The sequence below is a fragment of the Nymphalis io genome, chromosome 10 (assembly GCF_905147045.1).
Source record: "Nymphalis io chromosome 10, ilAglIoxx1.1, whole genome shotgun sequence".
In the NCBI taxonomy this organism is placed as follows: domain Eukaryota; kingdom Metazoa; phylum Arthropoda; class Insecta; order Lepidoptera; family Nymphalidae; genus Nymphalis; species Nymphalis io.
Genome location: NC_065897.1, coordinates 8,175,261 through 8,198,834, shown reverse-complemented (window position 1 = coordinate 8,198,834; position 23,574 = coordinate 8,175,261). Strand labels below are relative to the sequence as shown.

Sequence of the window (23,574 nt, the reverse complement as noted above, 5' to 3'; positions counted from 1 at the left end):
TAGGTTATACTGGCCCAGTAAGAAAACTTTTAATTCAGTATAAATAACAAAATAAAACTTTTTATGGATACTATTATACAACACTATTGTTACATTTAAAACATTTTCAATAAAGGTGTATTTTACAAGCAGGTGAATTAATTTAACATGAGGTAATTTTTATATATTTTTTTTAAAAGATTAAGCTCGAAAAATATTGTGCTGTGTGTAACTTTTTAGGCAAGTTAACAAAGTAATAATATTATTAGGGCCTATCAACGAACTGAACCAGATTAGAGATGGTTAAGTAGAAATGCTTTTTGTGAAATAAACTTAATCGGTGTAAACATATTTTTCGAAAGAAATGGTTGAACGGCAGTTGGGAAGTGACATAAATAATAAGGTTAATTTTTATTATTTATAATAACGATCTAAATGCATTTTTGCAAGCATTAGAAATAAAAGATTACTTTTCTGACATTCAATTGTACTTCAAAACTAGGTGTGGGAATTTTATTTAAAGCGGCAACATTATATGCTGATATCTGTGTTCTCTGAATCGGAATTCGAAATCGTGATTTTGTGAATTGTGACTGTGAAACTGTGAGTAGTTGAGTACTTTGATCATTCGATGGAGAGTTAAGTCAACGTGTTTGTGGTTAGAAGTAATATTTCTTTGGAAATTCAATGCAACGTTGCCGTTAGACATAGTTATAATTCTAAAATTACAATTTTGTTTTTGTTAACAGATATATCGTGAAAAAGTGTTCATTAAATTGTTTAAAATTACAAAACAATTGTGTAATTATAATAAATAGCGAATGCCTAATATTTTAAAAGAAGTGATCAAAAATTGTTGCTAAGGGCTTTTTAATTACAAACACGGAGAAAAACGTTACACGTTGCATGGCAAGCCCAAATTGTGTACCTAATTTTTTATGATGTCTTATAATTCCACACTCGACGATTTCTGTGGATCAAAATTTTGGGTAAGTAGGTCTTTGACCCTGGCATAACTACCAACTAATTTTGACAATGCTAGGCATAAAAAATTATATATAAAAATACTTTTTATGCTATATTTATTGTTTACATTGAAAGAATATTTCGTAATGATAACTTTGTATTTAATTTCTATAATTACATTAATTATAAAAAAAATTAAGCTCGAAAACTTCTGTTCCTTAACGTAAAAGTGTAATTATTATTTAAATTGGAATATTTTCACTTAAGACTTTTATCATTTATTACGTTTTTTACATTTTTGATATTGTTTACTATAAATGACCCCAGACATTTTAGTTCTAATAAAGTATTGTGATCAAGGATAGAACCAGTTTTGTGTATTTTTATCTTAAAATATTTCAAGTATGTACCTACCTTGTACCTATCTTTTAGATTTTTAAAATAACAAGTTTTCGTTATATTTAACATAAATCAAAATACAGTCTTCTTAATTTATTAATTATTAAGTAGGTAATCATTTTATTTAAAATGTATAAATTGGTACATTTTATTTATTTTTCTTGAAGATGACATTGTCCATTAATATGAAAGATGAAATGAGATAGTAAGATTTACAGATTGATAATTACTTATCATTAAGGAAAATAGAATTGTTTAAGTTAGTTAATGAGCAATAAAATAATAATAATAATTGTAAGTGTAAATAAATATGAATATAAAACTTTATTAATATTGTAATAAAATTTTAGGACAGTAATTTAACATGGTATACTGAGAATCCCGAGTTCACACCATGTTTTGAAAAGACTGTGTTGGTATGGATACCATGTCTTTTCCTTTGGGTGGCAGCTCTATTGGATGCCTATTACATTTATAATAGTAAAGAACGAAATATACCATGGAATGTATTAAACATAACCAAACTAGTAATAACATGCCTTTTAATAGTGTTAAAATTTGTGGATTTGGGTGTTACTGTCCATAAGTCATCAAAAGAAGAGGAGTATGTATTTAATGCAGACTATTACAGCCCAATCGTGAAGATTCTGACATTTGTAAGTATGATTTATATAATTATTGATGTTGCCTACTGATATCCATCTATTCCAACCACAGCAGGAGTAAAGACAAATAAGCAACTTTAACATTGAGTTGACTTGATATGATTGATTGAATGATCAAGATCTTGAACAATCTATCGCATTCATCATAGAGACACGAGAACATGTCATTTTCAATGTTGGTAAAGTCATCATTAAAATTTTTGAAGTAAAATTTATGTGGATATTTATATATAGTTGAGTGAAGCACTGTTCTTTTCTAAATAAAGATATATTCATGAAGAACTGTTTATAGTACATAATATAGCAGGGCTTTATAATCTGATGAAATATTAAGTCTAAGGTTTGTTTAGCTCTACCAATCCAATCAAAAGATGATTGGAATAGGTTCAACAAATTAATCATCAGTTTGATTTGCCAATCATTCTCTTTCAGTGTAAAGAGTGACACTTATTAAACATACACTGAAATAACTTTAAACCTATGGCAGCACATAAACAACAAACATGATTTGATTTTCTGATTACATTTACAACCTTGACAATTTCTACTGCCAAATGTTGATTAAATAGTCCTCCAAAAAATGTTTAAACTATTCTCTGCCTTACTTTAAAAGCTACTTATTATGCAGTGTTTACTATTATAAATTTCACAGAATTTAATAATACGAGAGGGAAGCCTTAGCCCAGCAGTGGGACATTCACAGGCTATTACTTACTACTACTACTCAAACTCACTTTAATATCTGTTACAAACATTATTTTAAAATCTGATTAATTAAAGTTATTACACATATTTTGCATACTATTATAACATTTTCAATCAGAAATAAATTATTATGTATGTCTAGTGTCTATATCAGAATGGTGAGAAGTCACATATCGCAATTAAAAATTCATATTCAATTGTCTTGCATATTAGGTTTTAAATTGATTATTATTTACTATTCATTCATCCCATTAAACAAAAGTATACAGTTTTTTAATTATAATATTTTCTTAAATAATTTGGTACTCATTGATGGCTTTGTAATATTTTAATTTATTCATCTAAGCAAACTGTGCCTGTACATTTTACCAAAGCCACATCTTAATTTATGAGATGCAGATTCTGTTTTCGTGGGTTGCTAAAAAGTTACTCAAACTCCCTCTGATTGTATTTTATTGCCGTCCTATCTTATGAAACTGAGTTTGTTTTTGTGCACATACTAATGTGCTATATATATGTTATATCATGCGCTAGCCTAGGTTGTTCTCGAAAGAGAATAGCCACCATAGTCGAGATTGCTTAGAAAAACATCACCTATATACATGTAACATAATATGCGCGACATATACATCTACAAGAATCAGTAATGTTGGAGCCCATTTCAAGGCAGTACCAATAAACTGTAGTCTTCAATGACAATCTTGCCATGCGAATGTAGATTTACCTATGATATTAGATTAGCAACTTAATACTGCATTATACAAAAAAAAAAAGAAAACAAAATATTTTATTCAATATACACTTACTTATTGTTTGTCAATATGAAACAGCCACTGTACCGGTTTTGAAACGAAAATAGCCTGACCTAAGAAGAACCGGCGAAAGAAACTTAGCGGGTTTTTTTGTGAGATAAATTGTCTCCTCTCCTATTCGGTGGAGCAGTTCAGTAGAGGCCTCTTCCTCGCGCCAACACACTACCGTACTAATAGAAAGAGGACATCGTCGTACCCACAGATATCCGTAGTCGTCCATCACCTCACGTGGTCAAGCATAGAACTAACTATATTTAACAGTGAGAGGTCCACCAATGGCCTCTAAAGCAAAGTGCTAAGGACATTAAATGGTACTCCATCGGGGTAGTCGATGGGGTATGACGCACCATGTTCATAGGCGTGCATGTTCTCCTGTAGAACGCTGCTGCATCCTACTTGAGGTCGGAACTGTTGCCCACCGCCACCCTCTTACGGCATATTATTTCGATTTCGGAGGTTTGCCTCTAACAGCCGCATAAAATACGTCGGCATCCCATGGTATCGAGGTCCGCCCTCAAAGGCTCAAACAGTTGACTGACTTGACTTCGATGTTCTGGCGACCTGCCCTGAGCCCGAAATACTATACTATTCTTGAGTAAATAATATATGAGTATGTTTTATAAACATTATTCACTAATTTTGTACGTTTCTGCTTAGTAGCACTTCAGAACTGCAATTACTATTATTTACTATATTCGGGTTTTAACCATTATCATATACTTTCAAATTTGCTTGAAGTTTCGACAGATTGGCATCTGCATGGCGTGGTTACCAATTTTCTTCGTCTACGTTCATTTTACTTTTTTTATTTGTCGATAATGCTCAACAATATATAATTTATTAACCGTTTATTATTATTTTTTTGGTTTCTTATATTTTTACTTTTTCTTTATATTTCTAATTACCGTGTCTTTCAGTTAGTCAATACAGAAACTGTATTCGTAATGTTAGGTTGTTGACTTTTCAGTGCGTTTTTTGTTTAGTGATCTACTTTTTTATTACAATAAATTTTTTTTTTTTTTTTTATATCGCCGGGAGGGCAAATGACTCTACTCCACCTGATGGTAAGTGGTAGTAGAGTCCAAACGCGACGACGGCCAGTACAGACGGGAAAAACGTTCTGCACTAGCCGCCCTCGCCTTGCCGGCCCGCAAGATGCCTCTTCACGCCTCGTTTGAAGGAACCCGGGTTGTAAGAGGAGGGGAATACGTGAGCTGGTAAGGAATTCCATTTTTTGGAAGTGCGACAAAGAAAGGAGTTGCCAAATTTCTTTGTTCGCGATGGAATTGATGTCACAGTTAGGCGGTGACATCGAGAACCAGCTCGCGTGGACTTAAGAAGGAAGGGGGAAGCAGGAATTAGAGAGAATAATTCCTCAGAGCACTCGCCGTGATACAGTCGATAGAAAGCGCTCAGTGCTGCTATCTCACGACGCAATTGTAAAGGTTCAAGGGTGTTTGTGACCTTTACGTCGCCAATAATGCGTACGGCACGTCGCTGCAACCGGTCCAAGGCCTCAAGTAGGTACTTAGCGGAGCCATCCCAAAGGTGCGAGCAATATTCCACGCAAGACCGTACCTGTGTTTTGTACAGCAGGCACAGTTGTTGTGGCGTGAAAAAGCGCCGCACCTTGTTCAGAACTCCGAGTTTCCGTGAAGCTGTTTTTATAACAGCCTCGATGTAATACCTTGGACTAAGGTCGCAGCGAACGTCAATCCCCAGCATGGCGATTTTGCTTTGCATCACCAGCGGAGTACCACAGAGGGAGGGAAGAGGGGAAAATGTTGACTTTTTCGCCGTGAGAGCGCATACCTGTGTTTTCTTGGCATTAAACTCAACAAGATTATCAGAGCCCCATTTGGCGATGAGATCTAACGTCCTATCGAGTTCAATGACAAGATTCTCCCGCCTCTCCTCAGTTTCCGCCCGCCCAGCCACTGCGCGTCCGTGGTATCCACCATGCACTGTACTATCATCTGCATGGCAATGTATGTTCCCAAGGGAGAGCATATCATTGATATGCAAAAGAAAGAGTGTGGGAGATAGCACAGATCCCTGGGGGACCCCAGCATTCACTACATAGAATTGTGAAGCGCAACCATCTACTAAAACACGAAGGCTACGCTTGTGTAGGAAGCTGGCAATCCAGGTGCATAGCTGAGCAGGCAGACCATATGCCGGTAGCTTGGAGAGAAGACCTCTGTGCCAGACCCTGTCGAAAGCCTTGGAGATATCGAGGCTGACAGCCAACGATTCTCCATGCTTGTCGATAGCTTCACCCCAGAGGTGTGATACGTACGCTAGAAGATCACCTGTGGACCGTTTTGGTCGAAACCCGTACTGACGTTCATTAATCAGACAGTGATCCTCTAGGTAATGGATCAGTTGGTTGTTTAAAATCCGTTCCATCACCTTACAAAGTACTGAGGTGATAGCTATTGGCCGATAATTTGCCGGGTCAGACCGATCCCCTTTTTTGGGAACCGCTTGCACATTAGCTCTTCTCCAAGCCTCCGGCACACTTCCCGAAGAGAGAGAAAGTTGGAACAGGCGCGTTAACACAGGAGACAGCTCCGCTGCGCACTTCTTCAGCACTATGGCTGGTATTCCATCGGGACCGCTAGCTTTCCGTACATCAAGTGATTGCAGCTCCGCACGCACATCACGTTGCCTGATTTTAATGTCAGGCATCGTATGGCCACATGCAGGTATTGTAGGTGGCAGTGCACTACAATCATCGATGACGGAATTGTCGGCAAAGAGTTTAGCCAGGAGATCAGCTTGCTCTTGCGGACTGTGAGCTAGCGATCCGTCCGGATTTCTGAGCGGTGGCAGCGAAGGTTGACAGAAATTGTTTTGCACAGACTTGGTCAGACGCCAGAAGCTACGGGAGCCCCTAGGATGCGAAACAAGGTCATGACCAATCTGTACAATGCGCTGTGCATCCGCTCTCGTGTATGCCTTTCTACAGGACTTGGAATTTTTATTATAGTTTGCTTTCAGTGAGTCAATGTTAGATGCCCCGCTAATGCAGCCGTTGATCCACTTGCGATATGCCGCCTGCTTAGCTGATACAGCATCGGCACATTCACGAGTGAACCAACGGTTACGCGTACTCCTACTGACGAGATCTGAGCTAGGAATGTAGTATTCCATTCCCAGCATGATCTCGCCAGCAACAGCAGCGGCACTAGCTGTCGGGTCATTCCCACTGAAGCAACGTTCCTTCCAAGGGACCGACGCATAGTAATCGCGCATACCGTCCCAATCCGCCGACTTATAGTGCCAAACGCGACGTTTGCATACCGCTAGTGGCGGCAGCTTGGCCTGTGGCACTCTGGTAGAAATAAGGCTGTGATCCGAAGAGCCAAGAGGAGCCTGAACCACAACCTGATATTCCACCGGGTGAGAAGTCAGCAGAAGGTCCAGTAGAGAAGGTGCTTGCCCATCAATGTCTGGGATCCTGGTGGGCTGATCAACCAGTTGGGTCAAGTCATGTGTGAGAGCAAAAGCATGAGCAGTCCTTCCAGCATGGTCAGTTTTGAGGGATTTCAACCAGGATTCGTGGTGAGCATTAAAGTCCCCCAAAAACACCAATTCCGCGTTAGGAAATTGCTCTTGCGCAGCATCTGCCACCCGACTAAGATGGTCAAATAGTCGGCTTGTCTCCAAGTCACCATTGTGGGATCTGTAGAGGCACACGTAGACTCGGCTCTGACGAACCAGGTCTACACGTACCACCAACATGGAGAAGGAGGGGTCCTCCAAGCAATAATAATATTTTAATAAATTAAAACGTAATCCTAACTGCTAATTAAACGTAAATATGGTTCTATGATAACATTTATAAATAATTTACGTAATGTTTTTGTTGACATCTAATACAATTCTGCATAGTAATATTGTACATTATTAATTTAGTTCGTACTTTTTTTTCGGGTTCACGCAAAAATAACGCATACCAATGTTATCTCATGTTATAATAATTTGTAATTTCAAAAGTGATACAGGCTATAAATAATAATAATAATGTCCATGTAGCTTACGAGACAGCGTCTACATATCAAAGTGGTTAAAAGAAAATTGTCAGTCCTGCTTGCGAATGCTACTAGAATTATACACAGACATATAAAATACCAAAACAATGAAAATTTTAGGTTAATTAATTTGCCATATAGTATTAATTCTTATCAAAACGAACATTTAAAATTTTAAACGTTTGTATAAAGAATGTCACCTTATTTTTAGTCGCATATCTCTGGTTGTGTCGAGACGAGTACGTTTCGTTTGTTGTTTTCCGGTTTGTCGCTAAAACTTCGAAACCGATTGATATGTAACTTTCATATTGTTTTAGTTTATAGTTGCAAGTCGGATAGTAATCGTATATAACGATTAGTTTGTCAATTAACCCGTACTAACTCGGGACGGGCAGCTAGTACAATAATATGTTGATTTAACATTGAGCTTTCGTATTCTAGAGGTCACGTCATCGTAATCTGTTACGTATTTGATGTAATGATACTCTGTAACAATTAAATATTGTGAAACTTCATTTTAACTCTTGTAGCCTCTAGAGGCCATATAAAAAGTCATAATACAATGACATTTAATAATATTATATAATATGAGGGAGACAAGTGTTAGATACCCTTATGTCCTGCACCCCTAACAACATGTATGCAAAATTTTAAAATTTGATTGTTTAAAAAGAGTAGCAAATAAACAAACTTTCGTACATATCATATTATTTAGAATATAAATACAACTATTGGGAACAAATCCCTATTTATATGTATAGTACACAAATAACAAAATTTAAAATTATAGAAATGATCTGTTGTGCCTGTTATAAAGCTTGCATCATGTTACAAAATAATAATAATTTATGCATTAATGAAAAATAAATTAAAATATTCTAAAATTTATTTGCATATAGTTTTGTTTAAGGAATCAGTCATAATATAGAAACGGATATTTCGGACACATAATTATTTAAAATCAAGGTTCACCGCATGTTTGTAGATGTCCGTTTTTTTATCTACAATATAAAAAAGTATCGTAGTATTATGCTGTATAAAGATTGTATAAAGTTTACATGACAATAATTTGTTGTTTTGGTGCTTAAGGCCTTGTATAGACCGGGCAGGTTACGTAACATCACTTCAACTGAGCTAAGCAATGATGCTTTTAGTTTTCTTGTTCCGGTATAATGAATGCTTAGGGTGATTGAATAGGTACTTATGACAAAGCACAATATTTTCCTACCAAATTGGTCCACGTGATGACCCCATGGTAATTATAGCGATGAGGAAACTCATCTTAAAGAGTTTGTACTATTATATCTATGTCTATATCTTGTGATATTGTTTCTCGTCAGTTGTCTGTTTGTTTGATGTTAGAATTATTATTATGTAATTTTACTCTTTCGTGAATTTATACTTGTCAATACCACACAGGCATTATATATGTTCAATGAATTATCTAGCTTATTCGTCATTAAAACATGTAATTATGTGATATATACGTCGTTATATAGTTTTGTAAGGATTTTTTTTTATTTATTAATAACAGAAAGGCAATAAAAATATTGATGACTTCCGCATCAGATACGTGGTCACTTACTACGGGCCACAAGACGGCTCAAGGTCGTAAGAGCAATGGAGTGGGCTATGATTGGGTTTAACATGCAAGATCGAATCAGAAATTATGAACTCCGCTGGTGAATCTAAATAACCAACATAACCCAAAAAATGGCTAAATCAAAGTTTAGTAAGAGGAGCACATCGCTCGTGGAACCGCTGCTGGGGTAGAAAGGTTCTTGCAGCGGAGAACGTAACATGCGCAGGCAGGCATCGTGTACCGACGATCTCGTAAGGGTCGCGGAAACCTGTTGGATGCAGAAGAACAAGTCGGGCTATTGTGGAAAATTTTGAAAGAGGCCGCTGTCCAGCAGTGGGCGTCTTCCGATTGAAATGATTGAATCGTATTGCGCGCAAATGATTGACTTTCAACTAACCACCTCTGCCAATAAGAATAGTGAAACTAACATATTTATAAAACTGCCTCGTTGCTCTAGTAGCTAGATAAAACAGTAGATCCCAGGTTGAGTCAGTAAAAAAAGTTATTAGGTTTTTCTGTTTAAAATTCTCAGTAGCAGCCCATAGTCTGGAATATGGAATGTAGTGTTTGTCCTGAGCTTGAACTCATTTCAGTCGAGTTGGATAGTCGTCCCATCGGATTTAGAATGAGGAAATAGACTGCGCCTGTGCTTACGCACCCACTTGAGCACTATAATATATCCTGCCCAGTTGGCCAATCTCTCTTGAGATTTGCCGCTGTTGCCGGATTCAGGTCAGCAGAACGTCAACCATCAACATTATTCCGTACACCGTCAATGTGGCCAATCTTGATTTTGATGGGATGCTTTATTTATTGTAAAGGAGAAGAAAATTTGCAATTTCTTATTATCAATATATGCAGGTAAATAAACATGGGTCGCAGAATAAAAATTCGTCTTCGAATGTTTGCTACATTGTGTAGACTAGGAAGCCAGTCTATTTAGAAATCCGCCATTGAATTAATCACTAACCAATAGGTTAGGCAATAGCCTAGGTCTATGATTCTACATCCCTCGTGCCTGCAATAACATATTCACTCTTTAATTAGAACACACTACAAGTTTGGCAGTAGAATAACTGATGATTGCGCGGGTACCTACCGACAGTCTAGTTGCTGTTGGCCTCTACAGCCATTAGGGCGAACAGCAACTAGACAGTTCGAAAAAAAAACCGGCTGTTTGAATATTCATGTGTCATGTATATTATACCTACCTTAAGCTTAAAATGAAGCGACTGTTTTTATTATTGTAAAATGTATATTATATTCTTCAGTCATAATTATTCGAAAATCGTAATCGAGATATTTTTTTATTTTAAAAGTATTTCTGTTATTATCTTTATTTAAAACCATTAGAACATTAAAACTGTTTGTAGTTTTTTATATTAAAATAAATACTTGAATAGTTATTAGTCATCACTTTATATATGTACGCGTGATGTAAGCTTCGTCGCTTATATTTTATTAAGATCTCATTGACTCATTTGATTCATTCATATAAACTGAAATTTTATTTTGCTAAAAAAGTAACACAGGATTTATTAAATTTTTATCTTTCAGATTTTATCGGCAACATTACTGTTTTACAATAGAAAGTATGGTATGAGAGCCTCGGGGGTGCTCTTTTTCTTCTGGTTGCTTTTAATTTTAGCGGGGCTACCTCAGCTTAGATCTGAAATATTGTTGCATTATAATTTAACTGAAGATGAGAATGTACAATATAATTTTGTTAGCTATGTGATATACTATCCGTTGATAATAGTGATGTTTATACTAAATTGCTTCGCGGATTTACCACCGAGGGATTCGCCTTACAAATTTGAAAAGGTAAAGCATTTACGAATATTTAATAGTTTGCTAGAAGTTTCTTACTGAAAGAGTACTTCTTGTTTTCTTATATCTGTTTTAGAATCAATGCCCAGAAAGTGCGTCCGGTTTCCCGAGCCGCTTAACCTTCAGTTGGTTCGATCCGCTAGCTCTCACCGGGTTCCGAAGAAGTTTGACCGAAAATGACCTTTGGGCTTTGAATCCTCAAGACTCGTCGAAGGAAGTTGTTCCAAGGTTTGATAAGTTTTGGGAGAGAACATTGAAGAAAAAAGAAATGTATGTATACTATATAAATATTCACGGTCAACCTAGAATTAGAATCAATAATAATAAATATCTTGCCAGTGTATCATGTATATAATAAATAATAATATTTTAAGTAAATATAGTGAACAGTTTCGAATGATTAGAGGAAAAGAATATGTATACTAGTTCAGTAATTTTCCTTAGCGCGAGCGGTCCAAAAGCAACATATAGTAAGACATCAGCCAGCGTAAACTTCAAGCCCGACAAAGAACGGAAACCGGCGTCCATATTGGGCGCGCTGTGTCTCGCCTTTGGAGGTCAATTTCTCTTTGGAGCTCTTCTCAAACTTATCAACGACACACTCATGTTTCTATCGCCACAGCTGCTCAAGTAAGACTGCTCAGTACCACTTATGTAATGATAATTGAATTATAACGGTGACTTGATATATCAATTAAATAAATTAAACTTTAAATAGTATTATTAGTTCTTATCATTAATATATAACGATGAGTCACGCTTAGTATTTTTCAAAGACCTATTATAAAATTATATACCTACAAGTTAAAAATATTGAAAGGTTAACATCAATCATAATAATCGGTATTACTTAATTGTGACTTTATGTTTCGTGATCATAGAGGTCAAGGTCCGAGTGAAATCCGGTTATTAGAACTTATATTCCAACAAATGTAAGTTGTAAGTTACATAAAAATACCAATTCACAAGTAAGGAGAGCTATAACTCATTATTTATTTAGACAATAAAATTAATATATATGAGCGTGTTTAAATGTTCTTTTGTTCGTTTGTTTTAGACTTCTTATAGGATTCGTCGAAAGCAAAGAAGCCGTGTGGAAGGGCTATCTGTATGCGTTGGGTCTGGTCGCGTGCGCGACTGCACAGACGATGTTACTTGCACATTATTTCACAAGAATGTACCTCGTGGGAATGAGAATAAGGACAGCACTCACAAGCGCGATCTACAGGAAATCGCTCCGTATATCTAACTCGGCTAGGAAAGAGTCGACGGTCGGGGAAATTGTCAACCTCATGTCTGTTGACGCGCAGAGGTAAATAAAACATGCCGAAAGTACGACAAGACTGTAGTTTATATCAAAATAGCATTGACAAGGTCGATTATCGACAATGGCAAACGAATAAAAATAATAATAAAAGATACCAAAGCCACTTGTCAGTTGTAATTTATATAGAATCTTGTATGAAAACCTGTCGAAAGACCATTTTCGAAATAATATCGAACAAATTTATTGCGTATTTAACAATGAAATAAGTAAAGTTAAGTTTTAAATTCGTCTGTGTGAATGCCATTTCTGTAAATTTTGGTCTTTTCTACTAATGATATTGTCAATTGTCATAACCGTCTCGGTCCACGGTTTCGCATGACACGGTGACGTCTATTATTACACAATACTCGTTATATTGTGAAATTATGATAAATGTATTATTGTTAAATTAGAAAAGTACTCTAGCAATATATTATAGGTATTCATAAATGTCTCAGATCCAAAAGCCTTAATGAAATTCAACACTCTCCTCTATTTAGCATTTTCATTCAAAAACTATATCTATGATCCTACATTCAAAGATATCTTGTTAAAAATATTGCCGTGCTAATTGATTGGTTTGTCAAATGATTGATCATTGGCACACATCGACATGATTGGTTTAAGTTCATATATCCAGCGGTTTAAGATTAGAATGACTTGCATTTTCAACCGTTAAACGACATCCATTATACTTAGATGTGGTAACCACGGAGTTACTTCTGCTCGTTACCAAATATACGATGATTACTATATATTTTAGGTTCGTCGAGCTGACAGCCTACTTGAATATGATATGGTCGGCTCCTCTCCAAATCGCATTGGCTCTGTACTTCCTCTGGGGCATTTTAGGCCCCTCTGTATTAGCTGGTTTAGCGGTGATGATAGTACTTATACCCGTTAACGGGTTGATTGCGAACAGGGTCAAAACTTTACAGATAAGACAAATGAAATACAAAGATGAAAGAGTCAAGCTAATGAATGAAGTTTTGAATGGTATCAAGGTAAGATCGTTTTTATTATGCAATATAATTATATGTTGCGAAAATTATACACATATTAAAATAATTGTTTAGCTTGTTTTGCTTAGAGATTTTTATCACTCAATCGGATGATAAAAATGAAGATTGTAGATTACATCACTATATTGTATATATTTTCAACTCTAAAGCTATAGCAGCTTTAACGTTTTCATTTCAACTAAAACCAGGCCAATGGCTCTGATAATGGCCATCGGCGAATAAACGGATACAAATTCAACTGAATTATATTCATTTTATTTTATTTGTGTTAATTTATGTCTATGGTATTGAAATGTCGCGTTACATTGGTGGCTAGTTTATAAGGCTGCAAATCTTCAGATTTTTACCTGTCAGGTCGTGCAAAAAAAAAAAGGTTTTATTCTATTTTTTTTTAATGTAATTTTTGTAATATGTAATAACTTAAATAAAAGTATAATTGAGCATGAACATTAAACTTGTTTCTAGTATAATATAACTTATTTAAACAGTCTCTGCATTCACTGATTACATATATTTGAAATATTACTGTAAACGATACGAAACTAATTTTCAAGGTTCGGTGCGTTATCATCGGTTATCTTTGCTTGTATCTGTACTATATCTATAAGGCGGTGAAATATATAATAATAATAATGAAAATTTTACATCTTATTCGAAAATTTAATTTACAATATGCTTTAAAACAAGTTTTATAAGAACAACTTTCGTTAAAATATTATGTAATCTATAAATATTAAGCTAAGCAAGCTATTTCAAGAGTTAACAGCTAACATTGTCTGTCGCACGCATAAAACCATGCCAAATAATGCTAGGTAATTGCCCTACTAGCATGCTGATACGAAGCATGTTAGTAGATAGCAAGGCAAGCACGTGAGATTTAAATGCCAGCTACACGCATGCAAAACATTTCGTACGATTTGGTAATAGATCGCATATGGATGCAAGCAAATGTATGGTCTTCAACTGATATTAACTGACGAGAAAGCTAACACACGTAGCCAGCATGCCGTAGTTTGCAGGCGTGTGTATCACAACCAATATAATCTTCTATAATACAAAACAACGATGACAATAATAATACAAACTTAACCTCACACCTTATGTTTATAACGTTTAAATAACTTATTATTCTTTTAGGTACTTAAAATGTATGCCTGGGAGCCTAGTTTCGAAGATCAAATATTAAAAATAAGGAATGAAGAGATGAAAGTCTTAAAACAAACCGCCTATTTAAACTCTGCCACGTCATTTATATGGTCTTGCGCACCTTTTTTGGTAAGTTACATGTAGTATATAGTTATACAATATTATCGACTTTTTTTTATAAAATAGGCGGACGAGCATATGAGCCACCTGATGGCGAGTGGTCAATCGCGCTAACGCTTTTATCGCCAATGCGCGTCCAACCTTGGGAAGTAAGATGTCCCTTGTGCCTGTAATTACAATGGCTCACGCACGCTTCAAAACGGATCACAACGATACCAAGTACTGCTGTTTTGCGGTATAATGTCTGATGAGTGGACGGTTGACTATAAGCATTATACAACTTTTTTTTATTTTTAATAATATAATGATTATTAAATTGATGGTAAGATGGTCTCAGACCGCATTGCACAAAACTCGGTAGATTTTTATTAAACTCGACTTCAATATATTTTATATCCTGGATATTGAAAAAAATGTCTACTGGAGAATTGTCAAGAAATTACACCCATATTTTGTCTTATACAATATAATCAATATACTCAGGAAAATAAATGCGCAACAATATAAATATACTAACTTTACAGGAGAACAAAAGAAACAGCTTAACCCTTTTGTTTGATCGTATTATATTGTCATATGTATATCTTTACAAATATTATATGAACCAAAGTTTGTATGTTTATTTATAAGTTTGTTACCCTTTCACATCTTAACTATTCAATCGATAATCCGTCGGATACTAGTTCCGTTTATAATTCATCTCGTGCTTTTCGGTGAAGGAAAACATCGTGAGGAAACCTGCATGTGTCTAATTTCACTGAAATTCTGCCACATATATATTATTGTACTTGGTATTTTTAAAATAATTTAAGAAAAGAGCTAAAATAAGAGATTTCTTTACGATTTCATTACTTACCACTACTGATACTAGTATCCGAAACAGCCTGTAAATGTCCCACTGCTGGGCTAAGGCCTCCTCTCCCTTTTTGATGAGAAGGTTTGGAGCTTATTCCACCACGCTGCTCCAATTCGGGTTAGTAGAATACACATGTGGCAGAATTTCGATGAAATTGGACACATGCACAAATTTGTAAATTGAAGCGTGTTGAATATTTTAAGTTTTACGAAAGTTTTCCTTATAATTATATTATTATTATAATATTTAAGACAAATTCTCAAAAGTCCCCTAATCAACGTTTTCAAAATAATTGTAATACATATTGTAACTACACCGAGACTATGACTATTTACGGTCTATTTGGATTTATTTTGTTTCACACAAATGTATACGAGGGTATCTTTATTTGTCAAAAAATATAAATACAAGTTAACGTTAAGAGTAACAGCCTGTTAATGTCCCACTGCTGGGCTAAGGCCTCCTCTCCATTTTGAGGAGAAGATTTGGAGCTTATTCCACCACGCTGCTCCAATGCGGGTTGGTAGAATACACATGTGGCAGAATTTCAATGAAATTATACACATGCAGGTTTCCTCACGATGTTTTCCTTCACAGTCAAGCACGAGATGAATTATAAACACAAATTAAGCACATGAATATTCAGTGGTGCTTGCCCGGGTTTGAACCTACGATCATCGGTTAAGATTCACGCGTTCTTACCACTGGGCCATCTCGGCTTAACGTTAAGCCTGAATTAATTATTTTTTTCGCAATATGTTTAAATACATTATTAATTGTAAGCAATATTATTAAACCATATATTCTCTGTTAAACGTGAGAGTTGACTGGAAGAGAATTGGCATTAGGTCTACCTATAATCATAATTTATGCGAATAAATACTTATTAAGTAAATATTTCAATAGATTTTAGCAAAAAATATGTTTTATTTTATATTATATATTTGATATTGCACTTTGCTATAATAATAAACTGCAATATAATAAAAAAAACATAAATATATTACTATTTATAAACTCCAGTTACAATTAATGATGAAATGGTTACATTATAAAAAATGCGGGAAAACAATAAATCGTGCTATCAACAAGTAGGTACTTGAAATAAAAAAAAAACAGGATTATAAAATGTATGTATGTATTTATAAGTACACCGATTCATTTTATAAATGTAAAGTAATTGCTGATTTTCTTGTCGATTTTCTCAATAGATTCAAAGCGTCTACCACGTAACTTTCATTACGTGTTTTCTTTTATAATTTGCCTCAAGTATTAAAATTTTTACTAAAGATATATTTCGTTTATTATAAATAGCGATTCTAATTATATGTAATAAAAATTTAGCCTACATAAATGTAATGTTATATCAAGAAATGTTTACAAGATAAACACAAGTTTCAAGTAGTCTGATAAGCAATACGAAAAATCAACAGTGTTTTATACACTGCAGTAATAATACATAGTTAAAATTGATATATTACTAGCTATCCGCCCCGACAACGCACGAGTAAAGTTAGTAATGGTAATAATGGTGCTTAAATAAAAATATTGATTAAAAAATTATTAATGTTGCAATGCTGATAATTGTAATATATGATATTTTTATGTGTGATATCCAGAAACATTAAAGAGAACCTTTAAAAAATAGAAAAAATATTATCGGTCAAGTCGTTTAGTATGAATAAAATTACGAACACCGGAATTTTATATTGTAAATGAAAAAGTGAATTTGTTTGTTTGTTACGCTTTCCTATAATAATAAACCTATCATTATGAAATTTTGCATACACATTGTCAGGGGATCAGAAAAGAACATATATTAACTGCCACCTGCCCTCTCACACGCGAGTAAAGCCTCTGGCGGAAACTAGTTATGTTTATAACGTTAAAGAAATCTATATTATTTTACGTAAAGTATTAAGATAATAGAAATTATGAAATGTTTCTCATAACAAATATGTCACCATTATATATTAAATTAAATGTAATATTTAATTAAAACATAAGTATTCTAGTTCCCTGCATATTAGGGTTATTATATTTTAGTACAATTTTTATCAAAGTTACTAATACACAGTAAATTTCAATAGGATTTGTAAATTATACAAAGGAATGATAATATTATTTATTTTGTTTAGTTTTATTATTTTAGTTTGAAAAACATTCATGAATATGTATTATGGACGTTTTAACGGTTTTTACACTATACAGCTAAATGTAATTTTGTTGTTTTTATTTAAATTTATATTAAAATTGTCGATTTCATCATAAGATAATACCAAAAAACGTTATAATGTTCTTTTGAATTGTAAATGAAGTCTTTACATTGTTATTTTGAATAATGACGTACGTATAGAACAGGCCCGATGGCTTGAATCCAGTCGAGTACCACTTTATCTTCTAAGCTCTCAATTTGACTTTATAAATCAGCTCGTACTCTAAAGTCCAAACACGCATGTGTGATTTGCTTGCTTGTAACGAACCCACACTTAAACAGCGTGCTGGAATGAGCTCCAAGCCTCTTCAAGAAGAAGAGTTATTTTTAATATCACCACTTAAATACAAACAAATTAAAGCCTTATCAAATAGGCTGGTAAACACGAATGTAATATTAAAATAAATACGACATAATAGCATGGTTGTATCAAGGTGAACGAGTGTTAGAGCACAGGGAAAAAACATTCATTTTATATTTTTCACGAGCATCTTTAAGATCTCTAATAATTTTAACTATAATATTCATTTCAGTTTTTATATTCTGTTTTTTGATTTATTTCAACGTTTGCATAATGCATCGCTGTTAATGCGATTTCACCCGCGTTTACGTTTAATGCGATTCGCCAGCTGATTGTCGTTAGCATATATATCCTTTCTTGGGATCCAAGCTTGTTTCGTACCAAATTTCATCAAAATCGGTTCGGTGGCTTTGCCGTGAATGCATAACAGACAGACGAGAGTTACTTTCCCATTTATAATATTAGTATAAGTCCTTTCTCAATAAATTGATTATCTTAGGCCGAAATATGCTTTCATATTGGCGTGGTCTATTGGACACTGATGTTAGCGCGAATATTATAAGATATAAACGAGCAAATAAATATATTTATATGTGCAATATTCGGTTTAGATACACGTGATGTATCTGTTCTATCACTGGACTGTCTTTTCTTTCGCAACAATAGATAATGTCCATATAATGACTTATCGCATTAGTAAATATATCGAGTAGATTATTTGGATTGATTGCTTGAAATCAATGCAATAATCGCCGTGTAAATATATCAAGATAACATTAATACCGTTATTTAACGTCAATAAACAATACAAATAATTATTTAATTGATAACGATTATAGTACGCCGTCCTTTTGAAATTATCTGTCGATGATTATCATTTTAATTTTATATTTATCCAAGAGTCTTCTGTATTTTATTAAGGCAATGACTGTTGTTTGTATTTTTTGTTTGTAGTATAATAGCAAGAGGAATAAAGATAACCGAACCATAGATTTACATATTCCTTGCGATTTGTTAATAGCTATTATAAGAGTCAATAAAATTGTAATATATAATATTAAACGTAATACGTATTATAATTAAATTTTGTTTAAACAATAATATTCTACATTTTTAATCTGTAAACAAGAACAATGACAGATACTCTTTACGGCGGGAAAGGGATAGACTTTAAAATTATCTTACGAACATTGCGCGCTAAATTATAATACAAGGATTTTATGATTGCAAAGAATACTATTATAATTAATAATTAATACGTATTATAATTAAATTTTGTTTAAACAATAATATTCTATATTTTTAATCTGTAAACAAGAACAATGACAGATACTCTTTACGGCGGGAAAGGGATAGACTTTAAAATTATCTTACGAACATTGCGCGCTAAATTATAATACAAGGATTTTATGATTGTAAATAATACATTAATTTCATCGAAATCTCGTTTTATTTCTGAGAATAATCTAGTTCTTTCACTATGCTATGTTATGCGCTACAGACAATTCTTAAACATTCAACTATGTACTTTTATTCAATTTTTTCATATTTTAATTCATAATGAATACCATACATAATTAATTGATGTCCATTCAAGGTCAAATGTTGTTTAATTATCTTTGCCCCGCCTGCCATTAAATAGGCTATACGATGTGACGATCGTCCGCCTCATTGACATAGGGCACCATTCTGCTAACAAATTGTCATTATCGCAATCGAATCGAGGCATGATCGTTGCCGTGTATCCTATTCTTTAATTATCGACTATTTGTATAAAATTTAACAATTAATGCTTCGACATAACTGTATATGTTAACATCGTATCGGTTCGGTTACGATCCGAATAATTATAGAATAGTCAAAGTTCGTAATCGTTAAAGATTAGTAGAATTCGGCCCCAACATACCTTTTATCCTTTATATAACGCAATTACACTAGACAACGCTAGTCGTTGATATTTTTTTTATATAGAGTTATCGTTCTAAGCTAAAACGTGTTTAGAGAGAAAGCTTAGCCCCAAATTCACATTGAATCCATAAATATTTCATATTAACCATTATCTATTTAAAAAAAAATTAAGTTGTCCAATGTGGCACTGTTTTGCCTGTAAATACTTTTAAGAACACTTAACCTCTAAAGAACTCATTTAGATGTGGATGAAGACTATTTCCGACTAAATAGAACATTGATATTAAATTACTTTGGTATCTTGTTCACTGTTTTGCGAACAAAATCTTGTTCTGTTCAGGAAAAAAAAACATAGGTGTCGACCATAAAACTACTCCTTTTTAATTGATTGGTTATTAAAGTCTTAATAGTTTTGCTCTTCAACGTCCACCATGATTTAAATAATAAAAACAGACTAAGACCGATGAACGCACAAGGGATTTAAATCTGCGATCAACGTTAGTTTTTCCACACAAAAAAAAATAATAGTTTTACAAAATTTAATTTTATCATTACGAACAAAGTTAATCAATACTTTAATTTTTGAAAATCAGTTTTTATACAAAGGACGTAGTAGGTATTATACATTTATTGACGATACAATAAATAAAATTATATTTTAGTAAATAGATGCGAAATTGTGTATCTTTGTTTGTACGTTCTACTTTTCGCTAAGATTATAATATATGTTTATATACGCTTTATCTCATTAGATACCTCTATATATATAATATAATTATATCTATGCTAGATACGATCGAAGTTAATACATTAGTATTCATGTATACCTGTTTAATATTTACTATACCGTTATGATAGTTTTTTTAATTTAAAGTTTTTAATATGAACCTATTTTTAACAAATATACCTCGTTCTTTGTCGTATTTGAATGATCAATAGGAACAAAATCATTTAATCTTTTACGTATACTTTGTTTGAAATTTAATTTTCAACAATCTGGTAACTACCGATATAAGGCCATTGTTGCACAACCCCAAGGTTGAAGTTACCAACAATGAATGACATTTTGTAAATCTTCTCTATTTGGAATTGACAATTCGAAAACATCGATATTTTTTTTAATGTTTTTTTATTAGTTTTTTTTTTAAGTTACTCTGTATGACACCTTGGTACTTTTTAGGTTATTGACCGATTTTTAAGGTGCTTTAAAAGCCGGTTTTGTAACTTTTTGGTGGTTTTAACATTCGAATGTTACATTTTATAATATTTCAAAATTCATTTAATCAATTATTTAATATATTTTATTATGGTTTTTACATTTCAGGAACAAAAATAATATAATTTGAAACTAAAAAATGTATGTTAATTTTTTTTTTAAGGTAACGTTCCTAACTTTCTTCACTTATGTGATATCTGACTCCGACAACCATATTCTGCGACCTGATAAGATATTCGTGTCGATGTCTCTGTTCTATATTATGCATTTGCCTTTAGGCTTGCTCCCACTCATCATCGTCTCGATAATAGAGGTAGAACCTCAAACGTAAATCTTCCTAGCTTATAAGAGGCTGTGGTTCTATTTGGAATAAGTCATACTAACATTCACTCATTAAACTTTGAATGTAGTTGAGCTTAGTGGCGAAACTGTATTATATTGAAACGAATATTATTCGTTATCAATATAAGAAAAATAATTGCAAGAATGCTATGAGCGTTATGATGACGAATATAAATGTCTTGCCAAGTGACAGACTTTATACAACATAATAATATTACGTAACATTACAAATGTGAAAGCTATTTATTGTAACACAATGCCCAAAAGTCTGAACGAATTTAATGAATTAAATTATTTATTTTAATTTTATTATTATTAATTCGTAAAAAGGTAAAATATAGCGAAGTTTAATTTACACTAAACGAATCTCTCCGGTATTAGCTATATAACAAAAACTTATTTTCTTGTACTTTTGGCGTAGTGTCCAAACTGCGACACGGCCATGTCATTTCTAACATTCACGGCTGAGACTAAGTTTCATACACGGCTGCTATTCAAGTTATAGTAAATCGAGCTTCGTGCTTTCATATCGAGACTATTGTAAATTTATTCAATATTTATAGTAACTTAACTTGCAGCAGTTCACATAACACAACCATGATAGGTATTTTAATCCTCTTTATTTCCTGGAATGGTCGTAGGTGTCGCTGATGTCATTTGGGTGCTTTGTTCTGGTGAATGATAAGGAAGTTCTGGACTCTAAACGCGCTTTCGTTGCGTTGTCTCTTTTCAACATACTACGTTTTCCACTATCAATGCTGCCTAATGTTATATCAAATGTAGTACAAGTAAGTTCATGTTAACAATAGTCGAAAATATGTAGACGTTCAAAATTCACATTGTTAGTTTCATTAATGTTTAATTTTCACTTAATTCTAACGCATGTCCGGTGAATGGATTTTTTAGATTTATATAATTCAACGGAGGAAAAAACTACTCTTAATCAATATTCTAATAAACGACCAAAAAATCCAGAACATGAAAATGTATGTGAAATATGTGACCGTGACCAATTTATTGAGATCGATCAATCGTAGCATTTTTTCCCTCCGTTGTTTAGAAAATGTGACAATAAATTCGATTTATAGCTGCTTATTTATGTTGTAGACATCTGTGGGTATTAAACGATTAAATAAATTCATGAACTGCGATGAACTGAACGTAAGCTCCGTGGAACACGACCCGAAAGAACGTAAGTACGATTAGCTGAAAGTGATGTCTTGCAATATTTACCAGTACCAACGCTTATGATGTCAAATGAAACGTACTATTCAATCGTCAGCGAACCCCCTGGTGATCGAGAACGGTCACTTCACGTGGGGCGACGACTCCGAGCCCGTGCTGAAGAACATCAATGTACACATCCCGAGCGGGAACCTCGTGGCCGTGGTGGGCACCGTGGGCTCCGGAAAGAGCTCGCTGCTCTCCGCGCTGCTGGGTGAAATGAACAAGATCTCTGGACGTGTTAACACTACTGGTACACAATTAACTTTATTTAAATTATTTATAATTAACAGCGCTACAGAAAATATATTTTTATTTGGGCTAAAACAGACGGATTGAAATTAACTGGACTTTTAGTCCATCAGTTAAGTACCGATGGGTATATCGTCCAGTCATCAGCTATTACACAACAAAACTTAGATTTGTGTATTACTGAGTTGATAAGTGAGCCATTGTAATTACAGGCACAAGACATATCCATTGATTTCACTGTCGACAGCGCGTTGAAGACATGCCGTCAATAGTCACTGCTCTCATGAATTATTGTGAAAAACGTATGCTTTTTACTCGACCATATTACATTAACGATTTGAATATGTATAAATTATTTCGTTTTTGTTGTGGTTTAGTTGTAAGCTGCTAATTAAATTAAATATTTTGTTTCGTACAGGTAATATAGCATATGTGTCGCAACAGGCGTGGATTCAAAATGCGACCCTGCAAGACAATATTATTTTCGGCAAGTCACTCGATAAGAGCAAGTACAACAACGTGATCAACGTGTGTGCACTCAAACCGGACTTCGATGTTTTGCCCGGAGGTGATCAAACGGAAATTGGAGAAAAAGGTGAAACAAGAATCAGTTTTCTTACGACTCTGTTACGTTTTGTTTACCGTTTTATCCTAAATACATGAAAGTGATATTTTTTAATTATAGTTTTGT

The 23,574-nt window shown here is 33.8% G+C and overlaps 1 protein-coding gene across 5 annotated transcripts in view; it reads left to right on the top strand.

The window, feature by feature from the left end:
- Positions 1-566: 566 nt before the first annotated feature.
- The window catches only part of LOC126771051 (multidrug resistance-associated protein 1), a 36,351-nt gene continuing 13,343 nt past the window's right edge, over positions 567-23,574 (top strand). For 2 of the 5 annotated variants that reach the window (XM_050490731.1, XM_050490729.1), the window contains exons 1-13: positions 567-637; positions 729-968; positions 1,695-2,000; positions 10,703-10,969; positions 11,052-11,245; positions 11,420-11,605; positions 12,033-12,287; positions 13,045-13,285; positions 14,441-14,578; positions 22,049-22,195; positions 22,515-22,599; positions 22,690-22,884; positions 23,302-23,478. In XM_050490731.1, the coding sequence (XP_050346688.1) occupies positions 918-968; positions 1,695-2,000; positions 10,703-10,969; positions 11,052-11,245; positions 11,420-11,605; positions 12,033-12,287; positions 13,045-13,285; positions 14,441-14,578; positions 22,049-22,195; positions 22,515-22,599; positions 22,690-22,884; positions 23,302-23,478 (2,242 nt within the window). In that variant the 5' untranslated portion in view covers positions 567-637; positions 729-917. Of the gene's footprint in view, positions 645-728; positions 969-1,694; positions 2,001-10,702; positions 10,970-11,051; positions 11,246-11,419; positions 11,606-12,032; positions 12,288-13,044; positions 13,286-14,440; positions 14,579-21,228; positions 21,379-22,048; positions 22,196-22,514; positions 22,600-22,689; positions 22,885-23,301; positions 23,479-23,574 lie in introns of all 5 variants that reach the window. The other 3 variants (XM_050490730.1, XM_050490726.1, XM_050490728.1) reach the window with 2 other exon arrangements.